The following is a 27,946-nucleotide window of genomic DNA, read 5'->3' on the forward strand; positions in this document are numbered from 1 at the left end:
TTGAATGACTCACCTGTCGTAGTAGGGTCTGTGACCCCTGTGGTCCCGGTCGTTGCTGTACTGGTCGTACGACCTTTTGCGAGGGGAGCTGTTGTTGCGGTAACTGCCGGAGCTGCGGTACGGGTCGCCGTGTGAGCGCCGATCGTTGTAGTGCTCCTTGTAGCGGTGTGGGTCATAGGGGTGATGTCGGTCTCCCTGCCACGACTGGTTGCTGTTACCTGGGTAATTGTATTTGCGGTCCCTCTGCCAGTCTCCCCTGTCTGTGATCAAACATGACAAACTGATATTAAAAGATGTTCTGTTATTGTGAAAGAGCGGAATTAAGTAACTTCAATTAAAGGAATAGATGAATATATTGGGGACAAAATCATTTATGTGCCTGGAGAGACATTATTACACAATTTAGAACTCTCATGTCCCCATGGTAAAAAGTACAGGCAGGACACAGTTAGCTTAGCATAGCATAGCATAGCATAGCATCTCAGGCCTTGTCCGAACACATTTTGCTCCACCATTTTACACCTTCATTTAACACAATCTCTCTGTACCAAGTGCTCAAACAAGCATGCCTGACCAGCAGGTGGTGATAAAGTCTTAGTCAAAGTTACGTCAAACACTAGAGAAGAACATTCTGAAAATGTGGGTTTTAAGTTTAGTTGTGAACGTGTAATTAGACCTTGCAGCGCTAACCACACCTTAGTACAGTAGTCTGCCACTGTTGTTGTTTCAGGTGCAGGATCATTACACAACACATCGATGAGCATGCCTGAAGTGAATGTATAGGTACACAAAAGCGGGATTTAAAAAAAAATCTGCATTGAATGAAAGGCCAAGGTGCTCTTGTCTGTAAAGGGAAAATAATTTTGCACAATATCTATATACATGTGGACAAAGCTCACTAATGCTCACATTGCCTGCGCTTTATACTAAAATAACCCTTTTCAGCACGTACCATCGTTGCCAAAGTGCCGCTTGTTAGCTGGGTTGTACTGTTCTCTGTGGTGACCGTGGGAGCCCGGCTGGTTCGAGTGAGGTCCAGATTTGGAGGACGGCTGAGTACCCGTGGAGTCTCGACTAGAACCGGACGGCTCAGGTCTGAAGGTTTTGGCCCTCCCTGCAGGATCCTCCTTCTTTTTCTGCTCCTTCTGGAAATCACAGGATATTGTTTTTTTTAGCATTGGTGATTCCTAAGACTTGGAAAAGCAGAGTGTCAACAGCTAGAAACAGGAACACTTGCCTCCTCTTCATGCGATCGCTTCTTCTGTGCCATTTTGTAAAGCTTGTGAAGCTTCCTGGCACCAAACTCTGTAAACTTAGACACAAATATCCAGAGGTTTCTGTGGGGAAAGGGCACAAAATAATCCCATTAGCTGAGTGGAACAGGTGAGCATGATGACAAATTATATCTATAGTTATATCTAATCATCTTACCGTCGCCATATTTTGACATGTTCCGGGTCACTGTAAGCTTTAAGGCACTCTGTGATTCGGTCTCCAATCTTCAGTAGGCATGTGCGAGTGTGCTGGAGCTGCTCCTGGTCGGACAGACCCTCATCTGGCTTGTCCAGCTGCTTCAGGGCCTTTTTCACCGGCCTCATGCGCTCCTTACACTGCACACGCGAACAAATGACCAATATTATTGCAATTATCTGACACTGACACTTATTAAAGTAAACTGCATTATCTTTGCAGGAGAGCTGAAGAAGAAGAAACTCACAATACTGAAAGTCTCCTGGTCGAGTTCATCGTCCTCCTTTCCTTCGATGGGGACGGGATCAGATCCAGCTGTGATGTGGACTGGACCTTGAGTCTTCTTCCCTTTGGCTCCTTTAGGCTGAAAGACAGAAATCAAGACAATTAACCCTCATTCACAAACATTTAAGAGATTATTTACAGGATGGGGGGAAAAGCCATGATATTCTAGCTGCTTTCTTGTAGCCACATTTTGCATTTTAGGGTTTAAATGTGAGTCTGTAAAGGATAGATAATAAAATAAGACTTTAAGAATATTTTGCTGAAATACCTTTTCTTTTCTGGGCTTGGCACCCTTCTTTTCTTTGTCCCCGTCTTTCTCCTTTTTAGGGGTTCCCTGTTTTTCTTTGTTCTCTTTGTTGTCCTTTTTCTTTTGTCTTTTCTTGGCGGGGGACTTCTCCGTTCCATCGTCCTGCTCGAACACGAGAAAAGACAATGCAAATTAAACAACAGAAGGTCAAACAGCAGTAGAGGACAAGTGTTGTGCACTCTAATCAAATGCACCGTGACTGTGATCATCTAAAACAAAGAGCTGAAGTACATCTCTTTGTTACACTGAGGGTTTACGAGATGGAAATTTGGCACGCTGACAGTGCACGAGTACATTTAATGTATCAGCAGTAACTCTGTCTATATTCTGTCAACAGGTCCAATTCAGTAATGGCATTAAGGAAGAGGTTTGTCGTGTTTGCCAGGCTGCAAAATCTAATTTGTGAACAAACACTTGGAGACAAAACAAAGTATAGTCACTATTTGTAGAAAAGGCTCTTATCAGCTACAACAACACGCTGCACATAAAAACATAATGTGGGCAGCAAGACACCTCGACACTGAAGCATAACCTGCACCCTGCAGACTAACAGCTGGCGATCTCATGACTCACCTTGACCTCGCCCTCCTCCGACGGGTTGTCTGACAGGCGGGGAGAGGAGATGTCGTTGCCCTGCTCGTCCTTGAGGATCTTGTTCTCCTTCTTCGCCCGCGGCTTCCTCTTCTTCACTTTGACCTTTAGAGGGAGAGACCGGGTGAGCCGTGTGGCCGGCGGGTGCTTTGAGCAGATCAAAAGCAAACCTCATGCGGTGAAAACAGTGAGGACGAGTTACTCAGTGATAAACAGCAGCATACCTCTTCCCCGGTTTTAGACACATCGCTACTGTCTTGTTCTTTTTTCAGCAGCTTGAGGAGGTATTCAGCTCTCGCCTGTAGTTGCTTGCCCTGGGGCTTCTTGCTTGGATCGTCTGGGAGAATCTGTAGAGAAGGAATCGATGTTACACTCCTGACTTGTAAAGGTATTTTTCAAAGCTCTTACAATATCTGAACAGACGAGTTTTAGTCCAAATACATGCCTTTTTATTTATACAAGTACCCTCTTCAACTTAGTGCCAAAGGTTGACATTTACCTTATCAGCGAGTTTAAGGTCAGGATCCGTCTTGATCAGATCCCAGTTGCCAAAGCCGTGCTCATAAATACCAAGCAAGAGCTGAATGTCATCCTGCAGGTCCCAGTCGACATCAAAGTGGGCTACCTTGACCCTGCACGTCAGATTGAACCTGCGGGAAACAGAGACTCGCCATTTTTGATCTGCTGCACAGATGCACTTTCGACACATCTTATCTTGAACACAACACTAAGCCTGGGCTCCCTCTTACATCAGCAGTGGGATCTTACTTATTTCTCTCGGCAGGGTTGGCGGGCACTGCTTTGTGCAGAGGCTCAAACTCTTCCTCATGCTGGATGATGGACTTGGCGTTGACCTGCACTCCCGAGATCTTGATGTTGATTCCTCGCCGTTTCCCAGGACCTTTGGCTGGAATATTAACATGGGTCAATTTCTAGGGCCTGGAAAATGATTTGATTTCAAGGAACTCTAAAGACATAAAAAACCAACAGTACCTTCAACTGGGTTCTCTTTAAGGTGCTCCTCGTGTTCCTGCACTGCAGCCACACAGCTAGTATGAATCAGTTCACCGAGTCTCTTCAGGTCCGCGATGGATTTGTCAACCAGCTCGGAGTCGCGGGCGATGCCCTCCAACCTGGATACAGAACAGAGCACCTGACTGCACTGTGTGTTTGAGAACTTGACTGCTCAAACTTTACTAAGTTCATGACGCAGACATACAGTGTATAGACTGTGATATCAGTTACTCTGCCTACCTTTCAAGTGGAGATCCAAATTTCTTGTAGGCCTTAATGAACCTGTTTTAGATATTAAAACGAACACATTTAACTCGTTTTCATGACAAGAATCACAAAAAAAACTAAACAGAAAACAACCGCGCACTAAATGTGTTACCTGCGTATTTCAGCATCAGTGAAACCCTCTACGTTGTTTTTGCGGGCTCTCGGCCTGCCTCTCTTTTTTGGCTTCTTGTCATCGTCGCTATCATCGGTCTCGCTGTCAGAGCCCGAGGAGCGGTTCTTCAGCTTGGAGCCCACGTCACTATCACTGTCGTTGGCCTGAGCCTGAAAAAGAGCGACACTTTATCACCGGATTCTAAAGCTAAGGAGCTGCTTGAAGACAAAAAGCATCTTAGAGTATGTTTCTGATATGCAACAGTTAACAGAGGATCCAAACTACTGTTTTTCCCCTCTCCTCTTACCCTCTTGTTAGAGCTCCTGCTTCTGGGCAGCATGAAGATGTCCTCCATTTCCCGCTGCTTCTCCTCCTCCTCAATTTTTTTGCGCTGCTCTTCAGGGATGATGTTGTCCCATTCGCGAATAGACTTCCCCTCAAGCTCCGGAGTGCTCTCTTCCATGCTGGAGAAATTGGCCACCTGCAGCAACACGCAGAGAAGAGAAAGAAGGGAAATCATTCGATGCTGAAAGAGGCAGACAGCTGACTGTGGTGCAGTGCAAAACAGTCACAGCTTAAAAGTACCTTAAACTGAGACAGAAGTTCATCTGTAGCACTTGAGCCCTGATCACTTTCTCTTGTTTCAGCCAACCTCAGGATCTCCTCAATGTCCATCTCCTGCAGAAGCAAAGACATTTTGGTTTAATTTTACAAATATGTAAGGCATGTATTTTTGATGCACAGCAGATAATCAGCTGTTGTGGTACCTGTGGTTCAGACTCTTCTCCTTCTGGCTCTTTGAAAAGCTCCTCTGCACCAAACTTGAGGATGGCGGTCAGTTCTTCTTTATTGAAAGGGTTTGAACTGAAACAAAAGTCAGCGTTAAACACAGAGAATGTTTCACTGTCTAAAAATTGAACGGAATCTATCAGGAAAAAAAAAATCCCACAGCTTATTTTTGACTTTCTGATCTTACTTTGTGTTCCTTGAGTTGCTGTCCAGTACAGTTCGACCAGTGGTGTCCATTCTCTGGATGACGAGATGGTCCAGAACCATCTTCTTCTTCGCCCTCTCAATGATGTCCTCCTCCACCGTTCCCTTGGTGACCAGTCGATAAATATTCACCTAAGAAGACAACGTGCTGATGTTAATATTCTTGCGCTCTTACAATTATCTGTACCGGATGAAGGTATTCTGTTTGAAACGAGAGTTACCTGTTTCTTCTGGCCGATCCTGTGAGCCCTGGCTTGGGCCTGCAGGTCGTTCTGAGGGTTCCAGTCGGAGTCGAAGATGACTACAGTGTCTGCCGAGGCCAAGTTGATCCCTAAACCTCCAGCTCTGGTGGAGAGCAGGAAGCAGAAGTCCTAGAAAACAGATGAAAGTCTTAATACAGATCTGATCCAACTATTCACACACTAACATTTGTAAATGTGGCTTGCGTTAAGACAAGTACAAACAAAGAAAGGAGATTAATTGAATTTGAAATAAACTTTTTTCCAAGTAATCATATATATATTTGATCAATATTCTTCTAACTTTGCTCTTAAAGTAGTCCAAAAAACAAGCAGTAAATTTACAATATGTGTGTTTAAAAAAGTCATTATCCCAATATGTGCATTTGACAGTAAATGCTTTACTTAAACAAACTAACAATAAACTAAAAGATTTATTTACAGCACCTTTATCATAAACTGACAGACTTGAAATCTCCCTGTCTGTTTGTTAGCAGCATTACGTCATTTGTTCACACACCTCTGAGCCTTCTGCATTGAAGTGGTCAAGCGCCTGCTTTCGGATTTCTCCCTTTATGGAACCATCCAGCCGCTGAAGAGGAGAAAGCCAAACAGAAACGATTATCAACCTCTGAAGATTTCCTTGGCAGCCGTCTGCTGTAACCTTGGCATCACTCTGCTATACATGCCAAAGCACCCCCCCAGTCTATATGCTCAGACAGATCACAACAGTCCGCACCACAGAACAAGTCAGCAAAAACCCAGGTCGAGTGACTTGCAGGAGTTCGGGCTGGTCTGCAGCAGCAAATAACTTGTTGATATAAATAACCACATGAAGTCTGAGCCTGTCCAAGTATGTTTGCAACAACAAGTGACATCTGAGCCTGATAAGAGTCTAACCCGCCCAATGCAAGGACCTCAAAACGCCCCGTCACTGTAAACAACAATGAAAAAACAACAGTAAAAACTGATATATGGATCAAAAATAAAGAGTAGTTCTGCAAATAATAAACAAGACGAGGTACAATAGTGATATATGGCTCATCCCTGTCTCTAATGTGCATTCCTAAATATTAAATCTGCAATTTTCTGTAGTTGTCCAAGTAATAATAATAATAATAGTAATAATACATTTTATTTAAAGGCGCCTTTCAAAGCACTCAAGGACACAACACATAAGAACAACAGTACAACAAAAACAGGAGACAATTAAGTACAAATGAGGATACCGGTGCCAGACAGTCCCACATTCTGATTCACCATGAGCATTAAAAGGGAGAAGTGAATATGAAATAGAATATTAGTTATACACTGTAACTCGTGGCTCCATCAGTGCAGAGACAGCTCTCTCTCAGCTGTGGGCCCAACTGGTTCATTTAACTGGCTGAAGTTGTAGCAAGGGATGAACCCATTAGTGTCAGCCTTGGAGAGTTATGGTACATAACTAATATTTGTTGCTCCGACACAGTAGGTTGTTTTAAATGTAAAGGGTTAGCAGAACCTAACATTTGCAATCTTACCTGGAAAGGGTAGCGATTCTTGGTGAGGTATTCAGCCAGGATGTCCAACATCCGGACCATTTGGGAGAAGATCAGCACCCGGTTGCCTCGTTCTCTCAGTCTGGTCAGCAGCTTGTCCAGCAGCACCAGCTTCCCGCTGCCCCTCACTACACCCTAAAACATACAAGAGTTAGGGGTTTGAACACGAGGGTTCATGAATAATAAAAAAGCACTGGGCCATCTGTTGCAACTCTTGTTTTCATCTTTGCTATGTCACAACTCGTTTCCTCTGCAGAGCACAGCTATCCTGAGGTGTTGCTGGGAGCCAAAGAAGAGTTCAGGAGAAGACTCACCTGCAGGTGTTCCGCTTGTGTTTCACATTCTCCATCCTCGGGCTGTTTAATGAGGAAACTGTGGTTGCAGCACTTTTTGAGCTCCATAACGATGTTCAGGAAGCCGGAGGAGCTGCCTCGGGTGCCTTTGGAGAGAGCTTTGTAATTCCTCGTTAAAATCCACCTGGAAATATTTAGGAACAGATTAGGTTAATGCAGAGGAGGAGTGCAGCTACTGTACGAGAGGTTTGTGTGAAACAAAGGAGCAATAAAAAAGGCTACGAAAGACAGAAATAAAACCGTACTTGTAGAATTGTTTCTGCTGTGCAGTCATGTCAACACGGAGGATCTGTTCCACCTTGGCAGGGAGAGATTTTTCCACATCTTTCTTGACACGTCGCAGGAGGAAGGGCTCGAGGACTTTGTGAAGACTCTGATAACCATTTTCCCTTCCTTTCCCGTGTTCATCCTCAAAATCCTCCCAGGAATGAAACCTGCTGTTCACAACGAAGATAAAAAAAAAGGCTCTCGAATCTGAAACTGATGGCATTTTCCACTTTTTTGTGCTCAGCATCATATTAAGCGTCTAAACCAGGACATACTTGTCAGGCATGAGGAAGTGCAGCAGTGACCAGAGCTCTTTGAGGGAGTTCTGCAGCGGAGTGCCAGTAATAAGGAGTCTGTGGTTGGACCTAAACTCCATCAATGTTTTATACAGCAGGGAATCATCATTCTTCAGCCTGTGAGCTTCATCGACACCCAGGAAGGCCCAGTTGATGTTCCCAAGCACCCCCTGGAGATAAATGTTAAGTCCTTGTAAACCAAAGTGAGTGATTGATTCTTTTCGTGCACCGACAAACTGTGGAATAAAACCCAAACAGAAACATGAGAAATTCTGTTAATTACACCTACCTTGTCTTTAAGTAGAATTTCGTAAGTGGTTAATAATGCATTGAAACGGATTCTTTTCGTCTGATGGTTCACCCACTCGTAGTCGCGGATCTACGTAAAAACAAAAGCATCGATGTCAGTTTACGTCACCAACTCAGTAAAGAGAAAACACCTGCAGATTCGACCTACCGTTTTCCTGCTCATGACGTCACCGAGGTAGACGACCACGTTCATGTCTGGGGCCCAGGTCTCAAACTCCCTCTGCCAGGAGGTGAGAGTTGATAGTGGCACCACCACTATGAAGGGCCCGTACAGCTGATGCTGGTGAAACAGGTAGGACAGGAAGGAGATGGTCTGGATCGTCTTTCCGAGCCCCATCTCATCAGCGAGGATAACACTGTTGCACCTAAGGACGAAGAATAAGAAAACACTTTGGTTTAGGCCACTTTCTATGTGTATTTTTTTAATTGAATCAAATCAAAACCAACATTAATCCATTTATTTATCTGCAAAGTACCTGCACCAGGAGTGAGCCAACCAGTTCAACCCATCCAGCTGATAATCTCTCAGCTGAAGGCTCTCGTCTCCAATATACGATGGCTGTTTCTTCAGAGCAGCAAACCTGGGTCTTTGCTTTAACACCTGAAATGATAGTTTGGAACACGTTTCTTTAATAACGTGGAGAAAAACAACCATCTGAAATATAGTTTGAAAAAGCAATTAAAAAATAAATCTGAAGACAAAACCACATCATTTCTATTTGCAGAGAACCAGACTGCAAACATGAAGCTGCATTTATAACCAAATGTGGAGGCAACCAGACTACATTTTATAACCAGGAGCATCCACTTGCAAATATACCCCCTCGTGGTTTTGATTTTGAAAATCATCAACACATATTCATGTGGAAGAACAACATTTCTCATGATAACGTTTTCCCATGGCCACCACAGCAATAATTACAAAACAAAAACATTCCATCTTCTCTATACAAATGCAAATCCTCTTTCCGACAACTAATACATCCCAGTGAGAAAGGAAGAACATTATAGTTTTAACACTATTTGAGCACAGTTTAAGTCTTTTGTTATCAATGGATGGTTTTAAAATACATCTGGTTTCAGAAGAGGCTGTAGCCTCCTTTGGAAAACTATTTTCTCTTAAAGCACTAAAAACAGCTTATTGTTTTTTCTGTTCACTGTATTTCACTGTATTTATTACAAAAACAAGTATTGCTTAGCATGCCAATTTTAGTGGCGCTCCTAAATTACTTCTAAGTTCAGTAAGCAGCCCCATTTCCATTCGTAGAAACAGTTAGTGTAGAGCCCGGATTGAACTCTTACCTTACAGTCTTTGGAGGGGACCGTTTTACAGGTGCTTCGGTTCGTGAAGCTGTTGATGCAGGACTGAAACTTCTTCCTAACCAAAGCTCCGTCCTCCCAGCTGCACTCCGAGTAGGGTAAGCCCATCCACTTGCATAGATACTCTGGCTCATTAGAGGAGGGTGTCTTGTGACTATGAGCTGTTTGAAAAAAGCAGGACATTTATTACACAACTTTATACTGAATGAAGATGTACAACACAGGAGACCATTAAAATAAAGGACTTACAGGGGAAGTCAGAGGGCCCTTGTGTCTTTCCTGTTCTTGTAGCTGAAAATAATAAGATTCCCTTTTAGTACAAGTGCAATATATATTTAAATAAAATATCCGCTGCACAACCAGACAAAAGCAGCTGCATTTAATGATGAATTCTTACCGATAACACGCTCTACAAACTGAAACTGCTTGCTCAGGTCAAAAGTGAGCTCCTGTTGGCAGTTATGAAACTCTACGTCCTCGGGGGAAGCCCTCCTCAACCTACAAACAAGGACGGAATTAACTGTGAAAATGCTCGGAAAGAAGTGTCTAATTGCAAAAACACTTTTGATAAAAAGACAAAAGATTCTCACCATGAATTCAGCTCTTCCTGCTTCCTTTTGTAATTGTCCAGTTTCTTTAGTCCCTTGACCTTTTGCTGCGTCAGAGAGTCCATGCTCTCCCACGTGTTGTGGATGTAGGACCAGCCCTTCCACTTGATCAGGTACTGAACCTCGCCTTCATCGCTCTCGGGGTTGAAGCCTTCGTTCGGGTCCCCGTTTTCCTCCACGGTATACACAGTGGTGGAAGCACCGGTGGCTAGAAAAGCAAGATAAACAACTTTTAGACTTCATGCGCAGGGCAAATATTTCGATGAGAAGCAACTTGGTTTTCAAAAACAGCAGGACACAGGTGAAAATGCATTACCTCCTTTTTTGGCTGTCCTGGTTTCCATGACCCTCTCGATGGTTTCACTGTCATCATCCTGCTGCTCCTCGCCTGCATCCCCTGTCATTTCAATCAGGTCATCAGAGTCTGTTTCAAAGTCATGTTGGTCCTCTTTGTAACTGTGAAACGAAAGAAGTGCAAACACGTAGTATCAATATGAAAACCGTGCATTTACAAAAGTCACTTTTTTATTATGGAAAACAGTCCTAAGTTCATAATCTCAATGTCCAGAAATGCACCTTTTGACTTTTGTTGCACCCCTTCTTCTGGTCTGTCTCTTTGGAGTGTCTTCCTCATCATCCTCATCATCGTCGTCTTCCTCCTCCTCCTCATCATCTTCTTCACCAGATGAGTCTGGTTTCCTGGACTTCCTTCCTTTTTGTGCCAGCTGCTTTTTGGCTGTTGATTTGGTTTGAGGTCTGTAAAACACACAGTAAAGCACAAAAACTGAAGAAAAAAAAAAAAAAAAAACTCAAAAAGTTTTGAAGGCTTTTGATCGATTCTTAGATGCATCCAAGATTCTCACTTTAAAGATCACGTCTTTAAACAGAAAAGTGAAGAATCAGACATTTAAAACCCAATTCTCAAAATTATGATCACCTGTAACAATTTTGTAAGATCATTATGTAATTTCCTTACAGCTAAATCAATTGGATGGTGAAATGTAACGGACATGTTACATGTACGGCGTGTTTTTGTTCTGTGCTAGGCTGCTTCTAGAGTTTTGATAAGGATGTCTCAGTGAGAGCAAAGATAACAGACTTAAAATTCATCTGTTTATCTAAATCGTGGATCATTACAGATATACTGTGTTTTAACACACTGAGAAAAAATACAACATGTTTCCACGCGATTCCTGGGGAGGTCACTAGGGAAACGATTAGACTGATGCAATAGGTGATATTTCCTGTGCGCGACGAAACTAGCGCACGTAACAAAGTACAACAATAATTGATAAAAAGCGGCACTATATTGATGCATCAAGGTGCATTGACGGTCGTTTTGTAAGTCCATCTCAGCCCTCCGATTGTGAGGTGCCAAGAGATTCCCACGCTTAGTACTGGAGAGATTTAAAACGGCTCCGACCAGGACTCTGACTGCAGAAAAGGCAGGCGTAGGAGAGCCATGAGGCAGGAGTGGAGCAAGAAGTCAGGTACATCAGCCAAGTGTTGCATCATCAGTGCCCACCTCTAGATGTCCTCAGCTATACTATCAGACTATTGCTTCTTCAGTAGATATCTCTACAATAATAACTAGATGTGTTTAATATAAAATACTTTTTTTCTCTACATTCTGATTGATAATTTATTCCTTTTTTTAAATGTTTTACACTAATTCTAAACTCTTACATATTGCACCTTTAAGGAAGCAACTAACTTTAGTCTCTGGCTGATTGACAAACTGCAGCAAACGGCCCCATTTAAAAAAAAAAATTGATGAGTATCAGTTGCATGTATTAAGATTAGATTAAATTAAACACTTAAGATGTTTTATTGTCTAAACTTTCAGATTACAGCACGTACATCATGTCTATACTTCACACCAAAGTAAGAGAGACAAAATGTAATCAAACAACTGTTTACACAACATGGAATGATTTTCGGATGACCAGTGGGTAGCTGTCTGATGGCCAGGCTTCGCTACACTCTTACCTTCTAGCAGGAAGTCGTCTGGATCTAACTTTTTTCTCTTCCTGCTCACTGTCTGTATTGTCGGAAGCTTCCTCCTCCTCCTCCTCCTCCTCCTCCTCTTCATCATTTGAGTCATCATCATTCCAGATATTTCTTACAACAAAGAAATGCCACAAGTTCACCCTCAAGGCCAACCAATGCTATAACCAATTTAAAATTTCATCAAATGCTGGCCATAGGGGTGTTCACCAAAACTCAGTTTGATCAGGGATAAGCCGCTGATCAGACCAATCAAATTTGATTTAAATGTAGAATATCACCTGGCTGACTGAAGCTAACTGAGCCCCAATTAGAGCAAACAGATACCCAGTTACACAAAATGATAAGAGTCACAATATGATCACAGACTGGCACCACAATGACAAAAACAGACATGAACTGTGCAGAACTACAGTATGGATCGAGTCTTAAATCATAAATGTCTTGCTATCAAAAGTGCTCAAATAAATAGAAAATTAATAATTATACAGAAGATTTGTTTAACAATCATCATACTTACTCTTTTTTCTTGGATCGTGAGGTTTTCCTCTTCGGACTTTCACTCTCAGAGTCACTGCTACCCTGCTAATACAATCAGCACAGCCAACACACATTTCAGTAGGAGCTTTGTTTTCACAGCAGAGTTCGTACACATTTTTCAAGGTCAAATTCAAATTTTTTTCACTTTTTATCACAATTATGTACATTGAATTATGCTGTAAACATCTAAAATGATGTTTCATAATAGCAAAAACTTTAGAAATTAAAGGAAAACACAATGTTTTATCCAAAAAAAGGGAAGCCACTTAGTGTTCTTAAGGTACATTTGCACCGGGACAAAGAGAGACCTGAGAGCACCCTGTAATTTTCTTTTTTGACATAAACTTTTTTAAGCTGTTCACTTATTCATCAAAGTTTATTAATACTGAATGTGTCATCAGTCCAAATTGAATCAAATTCACCTTCTCCTCAGCCATCCTTCTGTATTGCTAGCAGGCTGCAGGTGTGACGATACACACACACGCTGGTTTTTTTCTCCTTCCTTCTAAGCAAACTATCCAGTCTGATCCCACTTTTGCCAAGATACAGAGTTATAATGTCAAGCACTTTTAAGCACTTGAACTAAAATCCAAGCACTTTTCAGACCTTGAAAACACAACATTGAAATGCAAGCACTTTCAAGGATTTCAAGCACCCGTACGAACCCTGTCACAGGAAACGCAGCAGCACTTCTGTATAGCGTCCACTAGATGGCACAATTGGCTTGTTTAAATGTGCTCATGTCAGTAGCGATAACCGCAGAGCGAGGCCATGCCGCATATGTGTGTCGCTGGTCTTTTATGGTTTCTTTGTCCGTCTGCTTACCCCAGCTCCGATGTTCAAACGAGCCGGCTCCTGTCTGCTGCGATTTGACCTCCTGACCCCGTACACATCTGGATGTTCTTCCCACATCTGTAGACAGACACCGACTGCTATTAGAGAGCCACTGATTATCTGAACCAATATATAAATATAGTGTGCCCCAATTCAATCATACATTTAAATGTGTACACCAGCTATTGGACAGCAACTTGTAATTATTTCATTAGCCATGACCTGCTGCTGAAGTCGCCATTTTTTAATGGCTTACTTTGTCCAAAGATTTTAAATTTCATCAATATTACATAATATTAAATGTTAAAATTGTTGGTTTATGGGGTTATTCGATATTTCACCAACTGCTTGCGCTCTATTGGGCTACATAGTAGTCCTCATACTATACTGTTTTTGCTCTTCGCATGTTGTGTTCTGTTTTATACAATTGTACCACCACCTTGTCTTAGCCTGCTAGTGCCTCTGTATCCTTTGTGTATATCATTGTGGTACAATAGTGTACATCAGCAGCACCTTTAAGGGTGTTTTCTAGTATACGTACTCACTATGTTGAGTATACTTTTTATCACTTTTTCAATGTGAATGAGTGCTGTCATGATACTGGAAACAGTGGGGGCAACGAGGGCATACAGTGTTGAAATGGCTTGTGTGCTAACTACAACCGCATCTAAATCAGTTTACGTCTGAACATAATCAAAAGAGTGGGAATTAGTGTGTGCCAACTGCTGTCAGAGAGAAGAGGGAGCGAGAAAGTGTAGCTGGTGCAGCTGTATCACTACTGTGGGGAACAGGTATTCAAAATGTTTCAAATATTGGGAATATATATATATATATATATATATATATATATATATATATATATATATATATATATATATATATATATTATATATATATATATATATATATATATATATATATATATATATATATATATATATATATATATATATATATATAAAGCAGATTAAGGTTCCTGTTCTCTGATAATGGAGACTGAGTTAACTTTGTTTCTCTAATCAGGCCCTAAATGTAATTACAGGGGGTTTGACATGCAGGACAGTTGTTCATCCTCAGTGAAGTTTTTAGCCTTATTGTCGTTTTTGCCCACGTTAGACAAAAGTTGTGCCCCAGTTCATTACTACTTAGTAACTAAAAGCTGGTTTCGCGTTAATGTTGTCAAAAATGACATTCTCTCTCTCTGTCATTATATATATATATATATATATATATATATATATATATATATATATATGCATGCATGTGTATATGTATGTGTACACATACATATATATACACATTTACAGCCTGATTAGAGAAACAAAGTTAACTCAATCTCCATTATCAGAGAACAGGAACCTTAATCTGCTTCATAAACAGTAAGTCACCACAGAAGTTCCTCTCCAAAGCTCAGTCACCTTTACCTTCTTCACATCCGCCAGGCGCTCCTTCTTTCTAACTGGCTTGTCTTTGACTTCTGATGTGGTTTGCTGTGACTTGGACCCAGTGGACTCGCTCCCTGATTCTGAGTGACTCTCTGACTCCGAGGAGCTGTTTGACTCAGAGTTGTGGGATCTCCTCCTCTCGCTGCCATGCTCGCTCTCTGACTGACTTCCCGACTCCGATGCAGAGCGATTGGACTCCTCTGAAGCTGAATTGCTACAGGAACAAGAACATGTTCATTGTTTTTTTTCGATTTTGCAGTGCATACATATGTGGTTACATAACTCTGTGCACCCGACAACAACATGGCAAAATGTAACTTAAAAATCGACCTCGAAGTGCACACACCGTCACTGGGACAAGGAGAAACAAAGCACTTGACAGCATGAGTAAGTTGTGATTGTCAGCCGAGTGGAACAGATACCTCATTACATCGTGCAGCGTGTTCCTTACTTAGCGAACAGTCTTATAATAACCTCATTCTCTCTAGGGCACACAAATCCTCTTACAGGCATTTTGAAAAGCCTAAGATCAGCTTTCACTACTAAATAAAACCGAGCTTAACGGTAATTAAGTAAGTATCGAAATCATTCGTCCCTGCTACTCAATTACTTGCAATTTCTTGTGACATGGCAGTAATATAATCAGACAGTGATACAATGGTCATGAATAAATGAACAAGACAGTAAAATGTGCAGTTCTCCCACTGTAAGTGGGCTAATTCATGCTCATTAAACTCCATTCTTTTTGTGGAGGAATGTGAATCTTTAAGAACCTTATTTGAGCATGAGTTATGAGGAGTTTAACAAAAAATGTAATTTCTTTTCTCATATTATTGCACTGGAAGGATTCTAGAACACTGAAGAGTTGGAACATTTTCAGTAAAAAAGAAAATATTAGTCAAAATGTTCAAAAACTAAACATTATTTGGTGTCACAGACATGTTTCTTTTGCTTGTGTCCAACCCGAACATTTCAAGGATTTTAGACAAAAGATAATAAAAAAAAAAAAATCACTCAGTACCACTGTACACTAGGAGCCTCATATGTTTTTGGGACCCCTTTTCAAAAAAAGCTGGTACATCTCACATGATGATAAATTCAAATGATCTACAAATGCTTCAGTTTTGTATGAATTAAATAACTTATCTGACACTTGTGACGTCACGTCGATGTGATAAGGGGCCATCAGTGCATTAAACGTCAAGTTGAGTATGATGACCTTTCTGTCTGACTTTCTCTCCATTCAATAACTTGTCTGGACGCATGGGGGCGCTACACCCATTCACAATAAATCTACAGGGTTCACTGCCTTATATGGATCACTTTGCAGAAGACACAAACATCCGTGTCAACAACGTTAAAATAAATAGCTTGACCAAATAATCTTATTTCATATATTGGATTTCATTAAGAACAACGCTCCTACTATTTATATTTGTCTTACTGTATCCTGCTATTTATATATTCAACTATGAGAATAATACTAAAGAGGAACATTAATTTATTCTTTTAGAATAAAAACTTACAATTTAGCTGGTGTTAAAACGCATATAACGACTGTGTAAGTCGATATTACAGCCTGTACTTTCAGCTGTCTCAGTGACCTAACTCGGATGTGCATGGCTCCTTCCGCTTTAAGTGAGGTCAAAAGTGGGCGGGGCGTGAAAATAAACTCGAATTGTCATTGGCTGCCATGTTGCTATGTGGAATTCTGGCCTATGGCAGCGCAGCGTGCAGGCTTTTCCAGGGTCTGAACTCTTCCTGGTCCTCCTCCATGTAGTTCTGAGCTGAGTTTTAATACAGATAAGTGAGCAAGCTGGGCACACAAAGCAAGGGCCATTTTGTGGCTCAGAGGAGCATGAACACTGTGTGGCACTTTTGTGAGATTTTATAGGAAATCACCATGTTTTCTGTTGCTCATTCTGCTGCTCTGCATGCCCACAGTAGTCATCTATCACTACGACAAAGTTAGGCCTTCATCAGCAGCAAAGGGTATATTTCAGTCACAGCTGAAAACACTAAAATGGCTGCCACAAGATCACACAGAAAAACTACAAGTGTGATGTAACCTGCTGCAGTGAACAGTCTGTAAAATGCTGAAGGAGATTACCTGCATTTAGCATCCAAACTCCCCTGTGCCTTCGTCTAAAAACAGTCCAATAAGGCCGCATTATTTGTTGTGAAAATATGGCAGCAGTTATTATAGTGAGAACTTGATTGGGGCCATAGCTTTTTATGCAAAAGAAAAGATAATTTTTTTAATAAATAAACAAACATTTCTTGCTACTTGTGTTGTTTCTGAATTCCTGCATTATTCTGACACCATGCAAATGACCTGGTATTAGTTTTAAAACAATCTTTATTGATCAAAATAGACTGGTGTTTCCACTCGTTTTGGTATTTGAAGAATCAGATACCTGCGGATGATGTAAACACACTTGCCCGATTGCTCTCATTATACATTTACCGTCTTTATAAAAAAGAAAATCAGACAATATTGTGAAAAAAATATTATACATTAGTGTCAAGACTCATGGCCACAGGCCTTCAAATATAATCTACCTCGGAAGCAAGAAAAATAAAGCCAGATTTGAATAGAAAATATTTTGTTTTTGCTGTAACATTCACATAAATCAGACAGTTCAAATCAAATACTTCAATCAACACCTCAATCTCCATATAACCAAAATTCAGTAATACAAAAAGTACCTTTTAAACTTGTCAGATACTTAAATATGACAGTAAATTTATGTGATAGGATATCAACAGATATATTATATTGTATGACAAGTGAAAACAATCATTAGAATACCTGTAATAAGGCAACAATATCATTCAAAACCTGTAATAAGACAGAAAATCATTATGTGTCAAGAGAAATATTTGAAATGAAACTGTCCATTGCAAGAAGGCCCCGGAACAGAAAGTAAAACAAGCTTCTCCTGGATACAAATATAAAGCTGGGAGGTTAAAAGGTTATGTTACATAAGCAGGTGGCCACTGACATAACTGTCAGTAGTGGAGTAGTTTTAAGTTGTACTATCCATCTTGAAACAAGACAAAATGATTAACAAGATATCAAAATCTTTTAGATGAAGGGTTAATGAGTAGAAATAACTAAGCATGAAAACTGTGTCAAAACTATAAAGCACAGATCCAGATGAAAGGTTACAGATTGATATAAAAACTCAAAATGTAGCCACAAGTAAACTGTACTAAAAGGTCAAAGAACTAGAGACAAAGTATGTCATATATAACCCCCCTGTAACATACTGGATTACATTACCAACCATAATAAACAACCAAAGCAATACATTGTTTCTGAAATAAATAAAAACCAAACATCAACGTTGTTTAAAAAAATGGTGCAATGCAGTACCAACTAGTAAGACAAGGTCATGTTACTTTATAGCGTTTGACATCAAACATATGTGACAAATCATGTGCAACATAATAGGACAGATTACTTTTTCCTGTGGTCTAACACACACATCTTGTGGGCAATGATCTCTAAACACAGGGCCCTGAAACCTCAGTATTGAGTGTAAGAAATGGTAGGAAAATCAGGGTGTGGCTATTAAACAATAGCAAGGTCATTCATGACAGTGGTGCACTTCAACAAAAACCACGTCGCACATGTACACACAGGTGATCAACCATGCTTGACAAGGTAAACAATCAAGGCAGATATGGGAAAAAGGGGGAAAAAGTATAAGGATCATACCTTGATGCATTGCTCTGAGTCGATCCTTCATCCTCTTGTTTTTTACTTTTATTCTTCATCATCGTATTATCCTGAAAGTCTTTTGATGGGTGATCTTTTTTTGTCTCCTGGTATTTACTGTCAAAAAGTTGAAGGGAAGCATGAACTATCATACAAGTCCCATAAGACTGCCTTCTGCTCAGGTGGCAGTTAAAACCCAGGCGGTGCGACACGAGTCAGGAAAAAAGGCATTAAATCCGACCGATCCGAGGACCATTATTTACATCGCTAATGTAAATAAAAGCGAAGGAAAATGACAGGTGCCGATACAAAATAAAGGGAGAATATCCAACTTAAATCTTGTCATATAGTCCACGGATGAAGCCGCATGCAATTAATTCTAACTGCGTCATCAGATGAAGGGTAACAAAAATAAGATTTAAAGGTGAGAAAACCAGTAAATTATGCACTACACAATGTAAACAGACCAATTCAAAGTGAAGGAAAAGGTGGTAACCTATAAATGAACTATTAGATTCAACTTCGCTGTATCACAACGGGTTTTTATCCGAGTCGGATAAAAACAAACAAGCTGTAAAAATAATAACTTAACAATAAATTACATAAAGAGCCTCGTTTTGTAAAGCTCGCAGGCCTTTACAGTCTTCATCTAGCAGTCAGACTCAGAGAGACAGACGCGAGCAGCACACTAAAAATGGAGGCGCGCCATGGCTGCCAGAGCCCAGTATGGAAAACAACGACAAGCACTCCCCTCGCACAGACGGCTCATTCGGCTCGAAAAACCGGCCCAAAAAACACACAAAACGCCTAAATTCCCGTAAAAACACCGATCGTACGTTTATATCCCTTGATTTTCATCAGAATCGAGCGGTTTCGGCCGAAAAACAGGCAACAGAAACGGTCTAACGAAAGCCCATGGCACCCTTCCCAAGGCTCAGCCGCCATCTAGAGCTCCTTCCTAGCTCTGAAAGCTTTGCCTTTGATTGACGTTATTTCCATTTACACCACACTCAGGTGATGTTTAAGTCCCACCCCTTTTATTATGTTTTAAAATGTACTTTTATATAAACTTGCATGCTTATTTCAGCCCAAGGACAACAATCTTTAAAACTGAACACCTTTTCTTTTCCACAACATAAAAAAGGTAAGAATATTGAGAGGCTGCTTAAGTGTATAATTCTTTTGCACCAATTGCATCACTTCCTGCTCAGACAGGAAGAAGGACGATCAGGAGCCATTTTAGGGAGCCTTTGGAGACCATTTCTGTTCAGACTAAAACCTTTTTAAAAACTACTTTATAATTTATGAATGTATTCAACTATTTTCATTAATCAGGATTCATCAAAGCACAAGTGTGCACTTTCGTTAACCCCTTTTCATTCGTCTCATCAATCGAGTGATCATTTCCTTTTGTATAAAAACACTCGAAAAGAGAGCATTATTTAAGGAGATTCATTAACCTAGTGCGTAGCTTTAGCACTTGGCTAGCTTGTAAATTAACTGGGCAAACCTTGATGGGAAGTGACATAACGTCAATGCAAACCTAGTTAATTTGTTGAATGAATTAGCTGAAACATTAAAAACATACAGCGGAGATAATGGACTAACACTATAAAAAATATTACGCCAAATATCCTCTTGTGGTTTTCTGGTTAATTAGCTAATGAAACAAAGCCAGGAAATATACGTGGACATACACTTTATTAAAACAACATTTGAATATCAAATGTACACAGGCGGATTTCGTGTTTCATTTTTCAACAAGTCCACTATACAGCCAGCAACAGTGTTCCAGTGTCCATGTTGTCGTAAAAAAAATAAAAATCCAATCGTCAATGTCCAGTCAGAAAAAACAGTTTCATCTTGTCAAAATTTGGCTAACTGCCAAATCGCTTGCATTCTTCACGTTAAACAACGCTGTCTCCACCTCAGCAATATCCAGTTGAATGGGGTCTTGATAGGATAAAAAAAGAAGGAAAAGTTGTAAGCCCACAGTGCAACTGAAATGAGCAATGATTCACTTGTCCAGAAGATAACGAGGCTTGCTAACCGTAACTAAAATCAAAACAGAATAGTCACAGCTAGCCGTCAGTTGCGTTAGCTAGCATTGCGCAAACATGAGCATTTGTAAGAATACCCATTTGTTTTTAAATATTTAACAAAGTTGCTCTTCTCAAACTGGGATTAAAAGTCATCATACTGACATGATGTATGGAATGCAAGCTACAGATTTTAGTGTGTTTTACGATCAAAGTTGTTGAACTTTTGTTTTACAGCCAACACTTGTGTTTTTTTTTTTAAATTCCTATACGAAATGAAATCCGACTTTTAATACGTTGCGCGAAACGCATTTGTAGATCTGGCACAAGGGAATTCTTGGTATTTAGTTATACAGCGAGAAGTGCAACAATGCCGACAGACCTAATCAAAATTAACATTTGACTTGGCTTCAAACGAATATATGGTTTGGTGAGTTTAAAGTAACCTGCACCATGAAGTCCGAGTTGAGTAAAGGCTCCACTATTTCGCAAGTTATAATTATGAGTTCATCAGCTGACCACCAGGGGTATGGTGAGTCGACAGTTAGCCAAATTCACATCCTGCATAAAACATTTATGATTTATGCAACATTGATGCTCAAACAAATTACGATTTAAAACACAAAACATTGGCATGTGAGCAAACAATGCTGTATGCAAAATAGGATTCCTTGACTATTTAATTAAATGTTTACAAGTCACCAAAGCAGATACATGACTGACCAACAGTTTGACAATATAATAGCATCAATTGTTGAAGTAATGTTAAAGTAACCATTGAAACAATGTTTTATGATATCCATTGTTCAAAATCAGAAAAAAATGTTCCCATACTGCTCTTTGAATGTTTATGTGATATTGATGTTTATATTTGATATTTGTCAACTAAGAGCTGCCATCCATATTTCGTTTTTTTAAACAATGACAATAAACATCTATTCTACTATTCTATCCTAAATATGTCAGTTAAATGTAACTAATGTGACCTAGACATTTGAGCACGATTTTTTAAGCAAAAAACCTATCAAGCATTGTAGCAAAAACGAAGAATACATCAACTCTTGTAGTACTGTGGCCTTTTTGTAATGTAACAACAGAACGCAACACAGCACATGTCCACATAAAGCCACAGTAAAAAAAAATAGCATATTATTAATAATCAATTAAACCATGCGGAAAAAAAAAAATCTGTACATGTTCTAACACAAACTTACATTTATAAACTTAACATTTCATTATAGACGCTACATGCTAACATCTAGGTCTTTTGCTAGCCTTTAGAATTAACTCTGAAAGGCAGTAACAAATGTTCCTGATAAATGTGGGGAGGTATGCTTAAAATAGCAGAACAGCATCCTTAACCTATCCAAATATGATTGTAGAGAACATGTCATCTCTAGGAAACAACATTTTCTATGAATTACATTAATTCAGTAGGCATTTGAATGACACTCAGTTCAAACATGAAAAACTTACAGAGCTGTCTTCTTTTTCTTCAAATTTGGAAATTCTTCCCACCAGTACAGGTCTCCACTGTGGAAGAGAAGGAATAATGAATGATACCCATATTACCATAAATCAGATTTACACAGAAATGGTATACTAGAGGGCAAATCAATGTGGCTGGCTTGAACTAATGTGGACATTTGGGACTTCTGATTTAAACATTGACTGACTAAAATTACTTAAACAAGCAATCTTTTGAATTTTAGGAATGAGTTAGTCTCAGAGAAAATATACAATTCTTACCAACCTTCCCAGTATTAACTACTTCAAATAAATAAATAGCTCATGTCTTGCACCGCATAGCTTTTGCAAATGCTATTTTTATAAGGTTTACCATGTATGATGGGTCAATTACAGAAAAAAAAGTTTCATAACTGGATAATAATTCATACTAATTACATGTCTTATTGCAGTGGTAATTACAACTTATCAGGTCTTTTTTTCAAGGTAAAAAGAAAAAACAATGCCTGTGGTGCATGGTCAGGGAAGAGCCCTGCATTTTTAACGAAGCCATGTGCAGAAGTGAAACATGACACTGTCTAAGTATGAAATTTCTTGCACTGTTTTGTGCATTCATGTGCTCTTGAGAAACTCATGCACCTCAGAATTGTCAATTTACTGCAACACTGGAATTGTTTTTTTTCCTCGTTTGTTTGTTTTTTACATTACTGTGGATGTTCACCAAATTACTTTTGTCAAACTAAGCAATTCAGACAGCCAACCTTATGGCTGGATGTTTTGGGGGCATTTCTCAGGGTTTTTGTTTTAAAGAACTAAAGTTTATTTTTACTGTGAGGGAAATACATACATACATACATACATACATACATACATACATACATACATACATCTAGGGGGGCAGCCAAAAAGGCATATTTCTGTGTTAAGGGTGACTTGCTTTATCTATTTTATTTGGTCAAGAGCTGTCTTTTAATAGTGATTGCTATTTAGTGGACGATTTTAGATTTTACTTATTATCCAAACTTGTTATTGATCACAAGATAGTTATGTCATTAAGTTGTTGTTGCTGCTGTTATGTCTCAAGACATCCCTCATATGTCAAGATTGGCTTAATTTATTCATATTTTGGTGCGGTAGTATTCGTAAAGAAGTTGTTTTGGTTGCAAACAACATCACAGCTGCCAATAATGACAGGGACTGTTCATACTTCTATTTGGCTAATATCTTGAGTTTATATGAGAATATAGATCACAAACCAAAAGCTGTAACATGAGAAAATAATGTACAACCAAGCTATAATGCAGCACATGGCACCAAATATATAAACTATGGTTAAAACATGGATGATAATGAAATTAATCTGACTGTCTTCATAATGCGCCCAACAGGCCATGATTAAACTGCATTTTAAAATTGCAACCGTTGAGCCAAAGTGGCAAATAGTTACTTTACAATGAGCCATATGAATGTCACCAGTTTGCAGACATTCATAAACTGAGCAACATGTAATCTATAATCAAATTTAGAGTGTTTTCACATGTTGTCAACAAACTGCCTAGTATGGCAGTAATTGAAAAATATGTTCTATGCAACCCTGACTTAGAGGTGGGTGTTTTGGCTCTTTAAAAAAAAAAAAAAAAAAGCTATTTACTCACAATTATGATCCACATTCTAAATTGCCATTATTTTTCTCAGTCTGAAGGATCAAATGGCCTGTAGACCATAGCCTGACATAAACGTGAATGTGTATGTTTGAAACATACCTTTGCACTAAACATATTTCTATCATGGCATAAATTCCTCATCTTCCATGTGAGCAATAACTCAGATTGCGTTGTTTAACATCATCGAAGGAAGATCTAACTGATGTTGTACATCTTTTCAACACTGCCATCTAGTTGGCTACATCAATCTAGTGGCTTGCGCATGCAAAGCAGATCTGCTCATAGATGGGTTGTCTGAAGTTTGTCAACATAAGAGGACATTCAATACCGCAATCTCATCGATTAACCTGAATAGTAGATTGTGTACGCCTTGAAGATTGACCGGAATCTAAAATCTACTATCACCCATTCCTAACCCAGCGTCGAAATGTTAAACATTATCCACCCCTGCTTAGTTTCACTACCAGTCTTGATACAGCTTTCTATTTTGAGTATCACTCTTAGAGGGACACACAAGCTCCAAACCGCTCAATAATGATATTGCTAAAAGTTACGATGAATGTGAAACCGTATTAACTTAAGCATGATCTTGAAAAATCGCCAACCCACCAAATGTACTTCTTGCATTGGCGCCGCAGTTATAGTTGTTGAATGGCAGTTTCATTCAAGTAGGTGTGTCAGTTAATATGACTAATATGGGTGCAACATCAAACTTGTCAGCTGCATTTTTGTTGCCAGGGTTCAACATTAATAATTTTTTCCCCCACATCTTTTGGCATGTTGGTCAAAAATCAACTTGCCCGAAGTCAATTTGAACGTGTCCTAATATCTTTTAAGGGTTTATCAAATAATTACAATGCCTCAAGATAATTGCTATGTTAAATCTTATGCGCCTTGCTCAACAGCCTGCGGCAAACCGCGCGCCACATGGTTTTGCCCACATCCACTAACCCCACCCAATTGAACTTCAAATGACCCCCACCATTTACCCACGACTGACCAATCGGTACTGTACATGTGCAACTCTTGACAGATAAGAGAAGCAAGATGGCTCCCTCCTTAGCTACTTTCATTATCAGCTCCGAAAAAAAACCATGTGTTTAACTCTTTTTCGCCACCTGCCCAATCGAGCACATCTTATAATTTTGATTAAGTCTTTACCAGTATGTTCCACTGTCAAACTATTTTGGCGATATGTTGAAACCACTAAATAGTCAACTCTAAAATGTATACTAAGTGTAATATATTTCTATAAGCATTTGAAGTTAAGTTAAATGTCTCTCCCGGGACATTTGATAACATGCGTATCTTTGATTGATGTGCCAATCATACACTAGGTGGCGTGACTTTTCTGACATCAGACATGATTGTTATTCCTTTCAGTCAAAACTAGGCCAATGCATGCTATAAAAAACAGAAACTACATATGCTTTGCACTATTTAGCAATGACATACACATTAAATAAAAAAATATACTTTATTTATGCTGCTGTTCGCTTAGTTATGTTTAAGGGCCTTTAAAAAGTTAATTTGGTTTCATACATTTGACGAGTTAAGTGCAGAGAAGTACAGACTATGCACAGAGTGCTCTAAGAACAATTTGTCCATCTTAAAAATTATACTTACAATTCCCTATTGCTGAACGGGTCACTCAAATCCTTCGTCTTCATGGTGGCTACATGTTAACCCTTAAAAAAGACAAAATAAGATTCAGAGAAGAAATGTGACAACAGCACACCCTACTGGTTATATGTATGTAGCAGTGAAGACAATGAAGCGAGTAGGACTGCAAAAACCATTTAAATGCCTGAAACGGTTAAAAACACATACCATTTAGGGCGAGTCACATGATGTCCTTTCTTCGTCGACGCACTTTGTGAAACATCACGGCAATATCCCTGCAACATACAAAACATGATTTTTGTTCATTTTTGTAGTTATAATGTGCAATATATGTTTGCATAAAAACAGACATAAATAGGCTTTTAGTGTTTTAAGGTATTTTAAAGATACTTTTCGGGATGTTTTCACAGCTCATTAATATATTACGAAAATCATAAATAAGTTGTTGCACATTTAATTGGGAATATGCTTCTTCTTAGCATGTCTTGGTGGCTCAAAATGCAACTAAATGTGTCTTCAACAGTAATGTCCCATTGAGAACAGCTATGAGAAGACATTTTGTTTCGTGCAGGGTGGTACTAATCCTTTGGATTTACCATATAGTTTAACATGCATAAATATTTATTACAAAAGAGAGTATATCATCTATTTATAATGTGTGGTATTTGCCTTCATATGCAGGTAAACCAACAACCTTGTCCATGAGACGGTAATATTGAGATGAATTTATTTCTTTATTTAATTTTTATGCAGTATTTTGAGTTTTCTTCAATTCACATACTTGTAGTGAAGCTTTCTAACATAAAAATCTTTCTTTACATGTCTCACAGGTGTAATGTAAGATGGAAAAATAAAATACATGTATATATTTAGACAACTTCTCCATTCAGTACCTCAAAGGGTTAAAAGCCAACACCCTATTTTGTATTTCGAAGTGTATCTAAGCTTTTAAAACATATAGAAGCTTTAATTGGCAAACAAATCCAATTATTGTTTATGAAGAGTGTCTACAGTCGAAGAATTTCATCAAATAGTCACATTTAGAGCATTTTGACAACTTGTCCCAATTTATTTCAACTATTTTTCAAATAAAAAGAATTAAGCATCTCACACCATCTAAAATCTAGGCATAAACTACACGTGTACAGCCCTGTGGTAAGATGGTGTGAAAAACTGTCGATTTTTAAATGTATTTTTGATTTATAATTCGGAGAAAAACCTCAAAAAACAAGTATGCTGAAAATAAACAAAATTCTGCTTAAGATCGGTGAGTTGATGTCATTCAGTCCCAGTACCACATTCAAAAAACGAAACATTTGCCTATTTTTGTTGTTTTTGTCGAGCAAATTCGAACAAGGGCATATGCCCTTTCAAGGACAAAGCAAATTTTAAATGCGTAGGTTGAAAAAACTCGTAACAAGTCGAGGACAAATGTGCTTGTCCAAATATCAACAAAGTTAACTCGACAAAGGGCGACCAAACATGCAAAATCCACCAACCAAAACACCATTTCATGCAATTTACCGTCTCTACGTCGTTATCTTTATTCTTCGCTGACAACACACCATGGCCATTTTTACAACACTGCGTCTAACTGTCGTTCTATCCACCATATTGCCAGACACCCCTGACTCGCATTCTACAGCTTTTAACGTTGGATTACTCGTAATTTCTTACCCATTTTCCAGGCCGTGTCTATCCGCCGTCGTCTGCCCTGGTCAGTGTCGCTTTTTGGGGCGATTTTCGTCGTTTTGGTGGGTCTTTCGGCCGCATCGTTCCGCCCTTCCTCTTCTCCGCTCTCGACGCCTCGCTCCTCTGTTGTGTGTGTCCTCCTCTCTGCCGCTGCCTGAGCTGATATCCTTCAGCGGCTCTGCCCACTTTCCTCTCAACGTAAGCCAAACTCACTTCCTCCCCAGCCCCGTCCAAGCTAGCGCTAGCAGACCACTGGTCCTGAAACGCGTACCCTCTTTTTATTTTTTTTTTTGTTATAAACCCGAGGCAGCAAAACTAAATTTGTTTTCAAGTGTCGTCAACAAAACAAACTTTATGTTGTTTATGTGACAAACAGCAACAGCTACACACAGGTACGTCGGGAGTAAACCAACCAAATCAAGCTAGTTAGCTAGAATTTGACTTAACTTTTTACGTTCACACAGGTGTGAACTAATTTACTGCAATGAAGTTGAATGATTTTTAATAATATTTAAATCTAATATAAAAACAGTGATACTCTGTGTCACAGAAGTGGTACAGCCTACTACTGTAAACATGAAGATGGGTTAATATGTTTGCTAATGACACAAAACACATTCCCTCTTGTGATCCAGTGCTTCTATATAAGAACACTGCTCAAAAAACAAGTAAGTATATTTGTTGTGTTATATCACACAGTAGTGTTTAAACCAGTAAACACAGGTCTTCTCTGAACATTTTCCTTCAGGGGAGCCTTGAAATGTAGTCCACTGTGTGTGCAGAGCTGCTAATAAATTAACAATAACATATTTATTACCTGGTTTGTGTACACCAAAGTTCAGACTTAAGACTTATCCCCTGGCATTGATGCCTGATTGCCACCATTTCATAATGATAAAGGAAAAATTGAGGTGTTTTCATAATACAAACATTCAACAAACT

At 39.4% G+C, this 27,946-nt stretch overlaps 1 protein-coding gene across 9 annotated transcripts in view; it reads right to left on the reverse strand.

Moving 5' to 3' along the window:
* chd2 (chromodomain helicase DNA binding protein 2) overlaps positions 1-27,367 on the reverse strand; it is a 29,476-nt gene extending 2,109 nt beyond the window's left edge. The window contains exons 1-41 of one of the 9 annotated variants that reach the window (XM_030425005.1): positions 26,990-27,367; positions 25,520-25,587; positions 25,316-25,377; positions 22,035-22,091; positions 18,520-20,472; positions 14,769-15,009; positions 13,342-13,428; positions 12,497-12,558; positions 11,959-12,090; positions 10,546-10,725; positions 10,286-10,425; positions 9,952-10,177; positions 9,759-9,859; positions 9,611-9,652; positions 9,344-9,522; positions 8,518-8,642; positions 8,190-8,406; positions 8,022-8,111; positions 7,712-7,902; positions 7,415-7,603; positions 7,131-7,293; positions 6,799-6,951; positions 5,799-5,870; positions 5,261-5,410; positions 5,023-5,171; positions 4,814-4,910; positions 4,632-4,724; positions 4,354-4,527; positions 4,047-4,216; positions 3,908-3,949; positions 3,647-3,786; positions 3,422-3,560; positions 3,153-3,303; positions 2,878-3,000; positions 2,636-2,758; positions 2,024-2,164; positions 1,718-1,834; positions 1,432-1,610; positions 1,238-1,337; positions 953-1,145; positions 14-260 (exon numbers count right to left, since the gene is read on the reverse strand). In XM_030425005.1, the coding sequence (XP_030280865.1) occupies positions 14-260; positions 953-1,145; positions 1,238-1,337; positions 1,432-1,610; positions 1,718-1,834; positions 2,024-2,164; positions 2,636-2,758; positions 2,878-3,000; positions 3,153-3,303; positions 3,422-3,560; positions 3,647-3,786; positions 3,908-3,949; positions 4,047-4,216; positions 4,354-4,527; positions 4,632-4,724; positions 4,814-4,910; positions 5,023-5,171; positions 5,261-5,410; positions 5,799-5,870; positions 6,799-6,951; positions 7,131-7,293; positions 7,415-7,603; positions 7,712-7,902; positions 8,022-8,111; positions 8,190-8,406; positions 8,518-8,642; positions 9,344-9,522; positions 9,611-9,652; positions 9,759-9,859; positions 9,952-10,177; positions 10,286-10,425; positions 10,546-10,725; positions 11,959-12,090; positions 12,497-12,558; positions 13,342-13,428; positions 14,769-15,009; positions 18,520-18,671 (5,270 nt within the window). In that variant the 5' untranslated portion in view covers positions 18,672-20,472; positions 22,035-22,091; positions 25,316-25,377; positions 25,520-25,587; positions 26,990-27,367. Of the gene's footprint in view, positions 1-13; positions 261-952; positions 1,146-1,237; positions 1,338-1,431; positions 1,611-1,717; positions 1,835-2,023; positions 2,165-2,635; positions 2,759-2,877; positions 3,001-3,152; positions 3,304-3,421; positions 3,561-3,646; positions 3,787-3,907; positions 3,950-4,046; positions 4,217-4,353; positions 4,528-4,631; positions 4,725-4,813; positions 4,911-5,022; positions 5,172-5,260; positions 5,411-5,798; positions 5,871-6,798; positions 6,952-7,130; positions 7,294-7,414; positions 7,607-7,711; positions 7,903-8,021; positions 8,112-8,189; positions 8,407-8,517; positions 8,643-9,343; positions 9,523-9,610; positions 9,653-9,758; positions 9,860-9,951; positions 10,178-10,285; positions 10,426-10,545; positions 10,726-11,958; positions 12,091-12,496; positions 12,562-13,341; positions 13,429-14,768; positions 15,010-18,519; positions 20,473-22,034; positions 22,092-25,315; positions 25,378-25,519; positions 25,588-26,989 lie in introns of all 9 variants that reach the window. The other 8 variants (XM_030425003.1, XM_030425001.1, XM_030425000.1 and 5 more) reach the window with 8 other exon arrangements.
* Positions 27,368-27,946: the final 579 nt, after the last annotated feature.

This window comes from Sparus aurata, chromosome 8 (assembly GCF_900880675.1).
Source record: "Sparus aurata chromosome 8, fSpaAur1.1, whole genome shotgun sequence".
In the NCBI taxonomy this organism is placed as follows: Eukaryota; Metazoa; Chordata; class Actinopteri; order Spariformes; family Sparidae; genus Sparus; species Sparus aurata.